Source organism: Ostrea edulis, chromosome 9 (genome assembly GCF_947568905.1).
Source record: "Ostrea edulis chromosome 9, xbOstEdul1.1, whole genome shotgun sequence".
Classification (NCBI taxonomy): Eukaryota; Metazoa; Mollusca; class Bivalvia; order Ostreida; family Ostreidae; genus Ostrea; species Ostrea edulis.
In genome coordinates this window covers 9,349,008-9,360,306 of record NC_079172.1, presented here as the reverse complement: position 1 = coordinate 9,360,306, position 11,299 = coordinate 9,349,008, and the positions used below count along the sequence as shown (strand labels likewise).

Below are 11,299 nucleotides of genomic sequence, written 5' to 3'. Positions count from 1 at the left end.
TGGCGAAAGGGCTAGACAACAATATCGAAATTGATGCTGTGCATTTGCCAAAGTGCCACTCCAGCGGCTGGCTACAATACTACACCACCATGGAATCCGTGGCTCAACTTTGTCTTGGATAGAGTTATCCCTAAGCAATAGAACCCAGTGTGTGACCGTGGAAGGAGGGATGTCAGAATCAGCATCAGTAACCTCTGGAGTACCTCAAGGGATTGTGCTAGGTTCAATGCTATTCCTTGTGTATATCAAAGACCTACTTGCACGAGTGAAGTCAAAGTAAACGCACGCCTCCTTGCAGACGACTGCCTCCTGTATCGGAAGATTAACAGTCCAGAAGAAAGAACAGTGCTACAGCGGGACATAGATAGTCTCCACAGAAATTGGTTAATGGAATCTAACATTGATAAATGCGAGGCCATCCGCATTACACGGAAAAGGAAATTCACTCAGGGAAACTACATTATCCTCAACCAGGTCTTGAATTTGACCAGCTAATCAAGAATACGAAATTAAGAGTAGAGCAAATACGGACAGAACAAAATAATTTCTATCTAAATAAAGCTGTGTTGCTCCTCATCTGGCAGTAGACGGTGCATTGGATTGTCACATCGTAAATATCCATAGCAAGATTTCATGAAAATGTTCACATCAAAATGAAAGTCAGTGTTGAATTGATCTAGGACGAAAAGAATCATACTGCCATGTTTCTTGCATTTATCACTATCACACATTTCCCTATTACACTCGATTATTTGAGATACCTAAAAATATATTACAAAATTGCTGAATTGATTTATAAGGTTTTCCTCGTTCATTCAATTTTCTAAACAAAAATACGAAACTTTTAATATACATGTATGGACTATTGCAATCGATAATATCAGTATAAGTATTGCAATGTGCAATGTTGTATTCCAAATGTAAATGATACAGATTCGCATATTGATAAAGTAGTTTGGTTTCCAACGTCACCATGGCAAAATTGCTGCACAACTTGAGGATAGCAAGAAGCATATACCGCACATTTCGTAACCGTAATTCGGTATTAATTACAAATACATGAACATGCATTTCATTTAGCATCAATAAATCATGGAGTATACTGGTATCATTAAAGGTTGCGGGAGTCAGAGTGATACCGTATCTCATATCATTAGTGATCGAACCTAATCAAACACGTTTGGTCGATTAATCGTGACATTTACCACAGCCAGTAATTAATGCTAACGTGTCATGTATCGCGTGCAGTTGGATAGGTACATTATGAAGGTTATTAATGCACATTACATGTAATAATAGTTGTAAAGCTTGATGATACTCTTTCATCGTGCACATTATTCCAATATCGTACAATATGACGTAGAATATGACGATATTTGCGGAATATTAATTTTGGAATTATTTGAAAATCAAATTTAACGACAATGGTGCGAAAAATGCTTCTGATTGGATTTTCTACCTATTTACGTGCTCGACTTAAACGAATGTCAACATCGTGGCTATAATTCGTCAGTCCTAATTCATCTTCATAAATCGGAAATATACCTTTATACATTCCAACTTTTGGGTTGTATTGTATATTATGTTTTTACACTTTGTTCTCTGTTTTTAAATCTTACAGTATTTTGTTTTATATCAGGGGAGATCATTAGGCAACTTTCATTAGCAACAATGTATGATATATTTCTGGGTGATCTCCCCTTTTTACAGTGTCATTTTTACTTTTACATTAATTTGTTTTATATCAGGGGAGATCACTACCTTAAGTAGTACCAATGTATATCATTCTGGGTGATCTCCCCTTTTTACATTGTCATCACAATAAATGACAATTCACACAAGTAATGTTGTCCGTCTTACTATTGGGGTCAGAGCAACACGTTTCTGTGATCAACATTAAAGGGGTATTACATAAATACATTTAATACTACTTTGCTGTTGTATTGACTCTAAAGTAGTAACTACACGTATGATTAACTTTACAATGATAAGCAAGCAGTAACGGATAACAGATTTTTAAAAAAAATCTTATTCCACAAAATCCATATTGAAATGGACTTGTTTTATGAAAATATAATGTGCATTTAATGCCCAGAAAGGATTTTGTCTAAAAACATGAACAATACTCGCGATTCGCCTACGAATTGGATTAGCAAAGTTTTACTAATGTCGCCAGGAATTGTGATTTAATGTTATAACAAAATAAGGAAGCACGCTTGAAATATTAAAACATCCTGTAGCTGAAAATGGCATAATTCTATCATATGTTATGTTTGAGTTAATACGTTTTCAGTTTTACAGTGATACGTGCATCATTTATCAGATCACACTAGAACCATAAAACTTATTCATAGATCAGTCCTCGGAACAGTGCAACTAATCCGTTCCATTGGGTTATTATCTGTTCTTACCACTATCGGACGCTGTAAACATTCTTCAATCATAAAAGAACATTCCGATTTTGATTGACAATCCGCAAGCATTTTATTGTTCAATTATACCTTCCAACGGCAGTTGGGTTCAAGCCATGGCAGGTCGTAACTAGTTGCAGACTCCAATTTATCTGGTAATGGGAATTCATCGTTTGTCGGAAAATTAGTGCTTCGTTGTTGCGAATTGAGCTGATAAAATGTAAAAATTATTCCACGTCAATAGTTATCTTTTATAAAAATATTTCTGATTTGTTTTGGAAAGAGAAGTCTAAAATAGTGATCTGACGGATTAAATGTTGGTTACAGTGCAATGCAAAAAAACCCCGTAGACGTACGATTTTGTTGCTGTTTCACGGAACAAAAGTGTTTTATTTACAGTTATCTTTATTTGTATTTCCATCTGTCAAAACAGATTTAACAAGAATTGATTCTGGCGTCACATGTCATGAAGCAAACTACAAACAAGCCTCATTTCAGTGTTTACACAAATGTAAAAAACAAATAACAAAAGTACACAAGCCATTCTATGAGCTCGCGTCATAGTACCTCGTTCACATTTGCTCGTTCACATTTGTTAAATTCAAAATAAAAATAAGAAAACAAATTATAACAAGAGTACCGCAAACGGTACAACATACTCCCGTCGGACGGTGAAATTCAACATGTAAGCACATTATGTACTCTGAATAGATATCGCACCCATTCTGAATAGAAAAGCCTTAAATTAGGTCTTGGTGCACCAATCTATCGGACATGTGAACTATTCATATATTTGTATCTATGATGAGCAAATTTCCAGGAAACTTTTGACCTACTTTTAGTCCTAATGTAGGTCACGATATATCAATCCAGTTGAAATGTAATTTGATTATGTATTTCTCTGAAATGGAGATCGTGACAAAATTTCAGGTCAATACCTGTATCCACAACGAAGAAAATCTGGAAAACGTTTTGATCTACATTTAGTCCTAAAGTAGGCCACGGTGCACATATTTAGTTGAAATGTGAACTGTGCTTCTCTGAGAAGGAGGTTTTGTCAAAATTTCAAATCAATATATGTATTTGAAACCAAAAAAAATCTGGAAAACTGTTTGACCTACTTATAACCCTAAAGTAGGTCACGATGCACCAATCCAGCTGAATAGAAAACTCACTCTTACGCTTCTTATGGGAAAAGTTACCAAATTTAAACGCTCTATATGCATCCGTTACGTAAAAAAGTCCGGAAAACATGATCTCGGACGGACAGCCAGCGAAACAGACGGACAGCGCCATAACATAATACGTCTCGTCTAACGACGGACGTATAAAAACAAGAATAATACTAATTGCAACAGATTGAATAACAACAATGATTTTCTTCTTAAACGATTTCTTGGACATTTTCAAACGTTCCGCGCGGATTGGACACGAGATAGAGCCGCTTTCCACTAGGGATGCTTGGAAGCTTCGTCCTGTGTCCAAACACGGGGGACTCCGGTTGTAAGCTGGGAATGTAATTATTTGCGGTCACATGATTGTCTCGCCCCCCTATGGGCTTCAGTGGACGACGAAGCGTACGCGGGGTCTCTACCCAATCTGCCTGTTGTCTACTGGAATTGGGCGTGATCGGTTCCCGCATTCTAGAACCAGTTGACAGTCTTCCGCCATTATTCCCTCCGTCTAGTATTTGGCTGATGTCGCGATCAAACGTGGATTCCCTCCTAAAACTGTTTGATATGGGAGTGCCTGGTCTCTCAGTTTGAAGTGTTGGAATGTCCATTGAGAATTTGGTATCAGTTTTGTTTGCTTTTGTGTCTCTGTCTAGTAGTACGCGTAGTCCTTTTTGATCGCGCACAGAACCGATTTTCACGTTTCCTTCATTTATCAAACACTTACAGAAATCGGACAATTGAAGTTTGACTGCCAATTCGAGAGCATTCAAACTGTGTTCATTACGAAGCTTTAGATCTACCTCTTGCTTCGTGGAAAGATCAACAAGCATGCGTAGTGCCAAAAGATTGGCTGAATTAATTGCATGCATGACTGCAGTGAAACCATCACAATCTTGAATATTATAATCACATTTCTTATTCCTTGATATCAGTCGCACAATATCAACTCTTTCACATTCCATGCAAGCAAACATGAGAGCTGTCTGACCATTCTCATCTTGAGCGTTAACGTCAGCACCGTGTCGTAAAAGTATGCGTACTACGTGTGTGCGTACTTCGTCATTGGTGCAACATACTGCGTACATCAGTGGCGTTTTACTCTCCCCATCTCTGATATTGATGTCGTCCAACTTCCCCAAGAGTCTGTCTATTTGCCGAATTTTCCCATTGGCGATGGCAAGAAAGAGTTTGGCAGTTTCCCGTTCGTGTGCCATGGTGAGGGAACACGTATATCCCGGGGCTCTCACGTACCCATTGTTTTTACCCCCGTCCTGAAGGGAAAAAAAGAAAATAATTTTATTATCAAATTCATTTTCTTGTATTCCTCGCCATCATTAATCTGGATTTGAGTAATGAAATGTGTAGGTTGGTTAAAAATTCATTCATTTATCAATTATGATATAATAACAACACACCGCACACGGAACAAGTTACATATTCTGATTCAAATCAATTTTCTCTGCTTAACAACATTCAGCTTTTCAGGTTTCTACATAGCTTACGAAAAGACAAACCGGTTTAATTCGCTCATACATGTAGTTTGCAAATGAACATCTTTAATTAAATCACAACAGTAGTTTTTCAGTCTGATGAACCCAGACATCCGGTTATCTGTTTTCTCATGAAGTTGGAACTACTATTAATTCAACCACTGAAGCATACATGATGGTAAATCTGCAGCTCAAGCAGAGAAAGGAAGAACTGCATGAAAGAAAGAAATCACTCTGAAATATGAACCTTGTTGATGATATTCATAACAGGAAGTTAACTAACACTTGTTGTAATACATGTACGTGGGAGAGTAGTCATTACCAGAATTATTCATCCTTTGAAGGGAAATGGAATTTTAAAAAATCACAATTTACAAACTGAATATAGGAGTACATGTAGTCACTTTAGTATTTACTATATGATATTAAAGACATGTGCTTACAAACAAATTTTTCTATCTCCTTTTGAAGAGTTCCCTTTTCTTTAAATCCAGTTTTTGACGAAATTCGGGCATGTTTGAAAGTTCCCTTACTATATAGAGTATTTATTGATACTTATTTACCAACATGATGCACATACATTGTAACGCAGTTTTAATAAATGTGTGAAAAGAGATCAAGCGATCACAGGGTGTCCCAGTACGGGGAAGTTCTGAATGCAAACCCAGTAAACACTAATAAGGTCAATGGTGCTAATTTGTACAGGTTGTGCATATTTATTCACATTTTGTACAGAAATATTTGAAAACAGTTTAGTTGATAGTAAGCATCCCTTGAATAAATCATTCATATTTCTAAGATTGTACAATTTGTGTAAGTATTCACAACTCAAGTTAAAAACTGAACTTAGAGAGTCTTATCATTTCACTTGTAATCGTTTATCTGTAACAAATCGTTTATATCTTACAAGTGCACATTTTCTATACTGTACTTGAACATAGTTCAGAGTATCTTCAATGCCATATCCTCGAAGATTAATTATGTTAGACTTTGATTTGAATTAATCTTGTATACGCATCAAACATATTCTGAAGAAACATCCCCAAAGAAACAAGGATTTAATCATAGCAGGTGATTCTTCATCAGTTCTCATCTACAAGATGAATTATGGGCTCGCCATTCTCTCACCTTGCTTAGACGTTAATATTATAAGAATTTGCAATAGGAGAGTATTCTTCGTCGGCGCGCTGGTGGCAGGGTATTCGGTATCTGTGATTGGATAAAATTTCTACAATTTCTGTCTGCTGTTCATCTCGGGAGATGTGTTGACGTGGACAATATCGTCATATGTATCATTTATTCATGAAAAGAACCGCACGACTATAGAAAACAATAGGTGTTTAAAGCATGGCAAAAGGAATTGTGAGTTATTAATAGCTAATCCTGGTACATTTGTATATAGCGCTTCAAAACATACATTGTATACATAAAATGAAGATGAATGCTTTTAAGGGTAAAAGAATTAGAATTCTGTCATTCTTCCAATCCTATTGAACGTGTGAAGAAAACATGGAGTTATGATATGGATGTTTTGCAAATCTGTTTACTGTGTACAATGTTATATAGGTGGAAAATCACAAGTTCCATTGTTTACACTGTATTGAAAAAAATGATGTTATTTCAGTGGCAACCGAGGCAGCTGCCTCGGTAAAAAAAAAAAAGACCTTGTTAAAATGTCGATAGCTTCTGGGGGGCTGCGCCTCCCAGAGCCCCTGCCTCGGTAATATTCGAACCCAAGCTACGCCTATGTATTTGAATACACCTAATTCTCTAGCTCTTAGTGTACACAGGTAAGTACAGGTAGAATACGATATCAACATATTTCACTATTGTAAGTCTTCCATACTTTTGTTGGTTATGAAAGAAAAAATGTATTCGCCATTTAAAAACTACATGTATTGTTAAAAATACACGTACCTATACTCTACGATAACTTCACGTCTGTTAAGTATACCAACGAGTCAGTATTTGTAATTCGTTGCAAATATTATGAATATCATGTGTTAAAAAATACATAAGATTCGGGTTTTTTTTTTTAAATTCATACGTGTGCTAGTTAATATAACCCTACATATTTACGTCTCGTGTAACTGTAGGGCTGGTGTTATTTATTTTACAATATGAAGATATACTTGTGATGGTTATCAATTCAACACAGACATTCACGGGTATTCAGTCACACACATATAGAGAGAGAGAGAGAGAGAGAGAGAGAGAGAGAGAGAGAGAGAGAGAGAGAGAGAGAGGAAAATTGTATTATATTTCCTTGATAAAACTATATCTCAAGTTTTTGACCGTGCAACGACATGACTTTAGAAAACCATTAGTATACTCACAGTGTCAACGAAACTCTGACTTATATCATCCATTTTAAGATTACTCTTTTCACTGTTAACCACTATTCGAGTAAATAGTAAGGAGTAACATTTTATTCTTGAATAAAGAGACCCACACACCACCCTTGTGTTTATACATATATACATGTTTACTGGCCCAAGTTCGCAGTGGTAGTTCATGAATATTTTAACAGGCGTCGATTCGTACTGACATCAACGTCTCTGTAAAACGCCGTATTTTCTATCGTCTTGTGGTAAAAATTTACTAACAGGTTGCCAACAGTAATTTACATGCATATTGCAGTGATAGGGTTAGGTATCCGTTCGTCCTTCGCAGTTGATAGGAAACAATTCATTAGGAAACGGTCGTTGCTTTATGGGCGAAAAGTTATTTAGGTAGCATCTTGTTATCGCAATTAATTAAAGAAATGATGTTATACATCATCTTTTTTCCCCAATAACGGAGACATTTACTGGTGAAATAAGTCTTTCATAATTGTCATGGGTAAATGAAAACATGGGAACTCTATTAGATTTAAACACGATTTGGGAAAAAACCAGTGATGTGAAAAATATTTTTATCAGTGTAAACTATGGTGATGATAAATCGATATTTATAAAGAATTTAAACACGACAGGAGGGAAATCTCTCTTTTTAAAATGATATGTCAATCTTCTTACCTATTTCGTTCAAATTCCTCGTGCAAGACCATTGTCGGTAAACGAAGTATTTCCAAATCTAGCTTGGCATCAATATTGACTCTTGCCAACAATATCTGAAATTACAATAAATTAGACCTCGAGTTTACAAATCCCTTAAGTTAGTTCTAACATTTCAGGGAGGCAGTTTATATTCTGCGTCCACCATAAATGATTGGTGTTATTGAACGGGTGTAGTGTTACTTGTTTTGTTCGATATTTAAAATGCACAAAACCGTTCGAGGTATTGTCCACCATTTAAAAAAAGAACTTCTCTTGTTTGCTTACCATATATTTGATGGCATGCATCGGTCATTTGATTCACATATATTTTAGATTTACATAATGATATCTCCTTTTTGTTTGTTCTTCTCGGAGATCGGGTTATTACCCAAATGTATTAGTAAAGGTCACGTTGACGTCATCGCAATTGTTGGGTCTTTCTTACTTCGTGTCTTTAAAGGCATAATTATGGAAGAATTGTTAAATTACGAAAAGTCAATATTCGATTGATATCTCTCTTTTAATTACAGACACAAAATCTTTTCATAATGCATTTTTAAACAGGTATAATTTAATTTCCAATCATTAAATAAATATCGGGTTTTAAAAAAAAATGAACCACACAGAAAAATATGACAGTATTTCAATACCAGCACTCTTCTCTCGTTGTTTAATCTCGAAATTTAAATGTAACTGAGCTATTGCTTTCCCTCCCCTGGAGCCGATTTAATTTGATTCTATGCCAGTTTTTATATCAATACAGTTAGAATTTCGAATTAAAAGGCACATCGAATCGACCGGGACAAAATTAGCCAAATGCGATAAACAAATATTTGTTGAATAAATTACGCGTATGAAATAATGAATTGAGCGTTTCAGGATTTGGATGTTGTAAATCTAAATTCGCATGTAATAGTATATACACTTGCCGCATATTTAAAACGAATTCACGGGAAGAGAGAGCTCTGGTTAGGGTGCCTGTCGCCTGTCATATACGCATTGTTTGTCCAGCGTTTGTAATCATTGTCCTACAGTTTATCCAAAACAAAATAAAGATGTATTATTTCCGAGTAAATTTGTTGTAAGTTTTTATCTAATTTCAAAGAAAATTAAAACTACATAGAAATGATGCTATATTGCCCTTGCATATACATAAAGTATATAACTCAGATGTAACACTGAATGAGCGGAAAACAACGAATTACTACGAGATCAGTCTATTTCTCTTATAGCAAGGTAATATTGCAACAAAATACACAGCTTTACACAGATAAGATCACCGATGATCTGAAAATCTGAACTGGAAATGTGACTATCACTTGAAATGACTGAGTGACGGTGGTTTGTAAACATTAAAATCAAATAAATCTGGTTAAAACAGATGGAAAAAATGTATGAAATGTCGTACAGCCTCATAGATACATGAACGTACGTGCGATTTAACAGCGTTTTTACAAGGAGGGGGATTTGTTGAAATTCGGACCATACAGTTATAGAGACACTTGGAGGCAAATGCAGTCCTGAAAGAAGGAAATGCAGTCCTGAAAGAAGGAAATGCACACATTAGACGTGCATTCATAGGTCAAGGCAATGGTGCTGGAATTTCTATTCTTGACAACACTTTGGGGCATATTATCTTTTTTATTATTTTAAAAAAGAGAACCATAATGGTCGTGCTGCCAAGCCAATCAAAATGCACCACTACAGTCATGTTTGGATTCTGATTACTTTCAAGGGGGCGAAAGATTGACTTAAAATGTGAGGAAATGCACATTACACAGGAAAACAACGTTATACAGTGTTCCATTTCACAGGCAGGTTTCCGTTTATACCTAGGCCTCATTTACTATTTTAAAAAAAGAAGAATAAAGAGTTAAGGTTTCCATACACTATCTGTATTGTCATAATTACGTGAGCTCAACCTTGAAATAACCTTATTTTGTGGTAAATAGCGGAATAAGAATGATAGCTTCCTGCAATGTTATACATTATGAAACAGTTTAATCGGTACAAATCAATGACGGCGGATTTACTAAACTATTAGTGATGACAAATATGCAGATACACGATAGCAATAAATTTTACATTATTTCATTCCCTATAACATGTGAAGAAGACGAAAAATGGCATGCAAGTTTTTGTCACCGGAAACAGCAGTAAAGGTAGTTTTTGCAGTTCACGACGTATGTGTATATAGGGGCATTGAATAAATCAGTGGTTGGTACTTTACATTTTGTTATTCCTTGAGGAAATCGTTGTCATTTAAGAAATATATATTCTACTTTACACATGAATTGCTGGTTGAGGGGTATAAAAAGTTATTTTTTCTGGGCTGTGAAATGCTAATTTCACCATGTTTTATTTATACTGCCACTGGCTTTCTGAGAAGAAATCGGGATAATCCTCGACTTTTGGCTTTCAGAACAAACACTTATATCGTATATATTGAATTTAAAGAATTTACTTTTCACAGACAAGGTTCCGAAATCATTGTAAAACCTGTAGACTTTGCATTAGTTATACTTCCGCTACGAAGTTGTTGATCATCCTTTAGGAAGTTAATTGACACCTTTTTGTTGGTCGATGGAATTTTATGAAAAGTTTAAGGAGGAATCACACATCGCCATATTGGTCAACTTCCTTTTGAAACATGAATGAAAATATACATGTATATTTCTGTTGAATCGCTTAGCTGTGACGCTCAGTACGTGTCGACTGCTGATCTGCAGCTCGTGCGTTCGTGTCTAGCTGGGGTTTTGATTTTTTAAAGATCATTTTCTACTAAAACTCTATTTTTAACTAAATAAAGTAACTTTTAATGTTTTCAATTTCAAAATATTACTGTACATATTCTCCATTTTCCATCCGTCTCAGATTTCTCAAGTGTGTTATCCCTCCTTAATCACACTTTACAGTAGATAGTGTTCTTTAGTATAACTACATTTATGTTTATTTTGATTTACCTTTCCAACAGACTGTTGTTTTTATACGTAATGATTTATATCCTTATAAAGTCGAACCGGACAAATCTTAAGGTTTAATATAAAATATCATGTACATACGTGTATGTATTGGTGCAACCGACATCTACAGTGATTGGAAAAAGGCCAGATGGCATCCTGATTCAGAGTACTCTAGTCTGCATTGAAAAAACCCAGGAAACGCCATATTGCATGCACATGTAG

The 11,299-nt window shown here is 35.5% G+C and overlaps 1 protein-coding gene across 1 annotated transcript; it reads right to left on the bottom strand.

Moving 5' to 3' along the window:
• Positions 1–2,798: 2,798 nt before the first annotated feature.
• Positions 2,799–7,530, bottom strand: LOC125659967 (ankyrin repeat domain-containing protein 34B-like). The gene is made up of 2 exons (XM_048891788.2): positions 7,413–7,530; positions 2,799–4,857 (listed from the first exon to the last, which is right to left on the bottom strand). The coding sequence occupies exons 1-2, from the start codon at positions 7,443–7,445 to the stop codon at positions 3,796–3,798; spliced, it is 1,095 nt and encodes a 364-aa protein (XP_048747745.1). The 5' UTR covers positions 7,446–7,530; the 3' UTR covers positions 2,799–3,795.
• Positions 7,531–11,299: the final 3,769 nt, after the last annotated feature.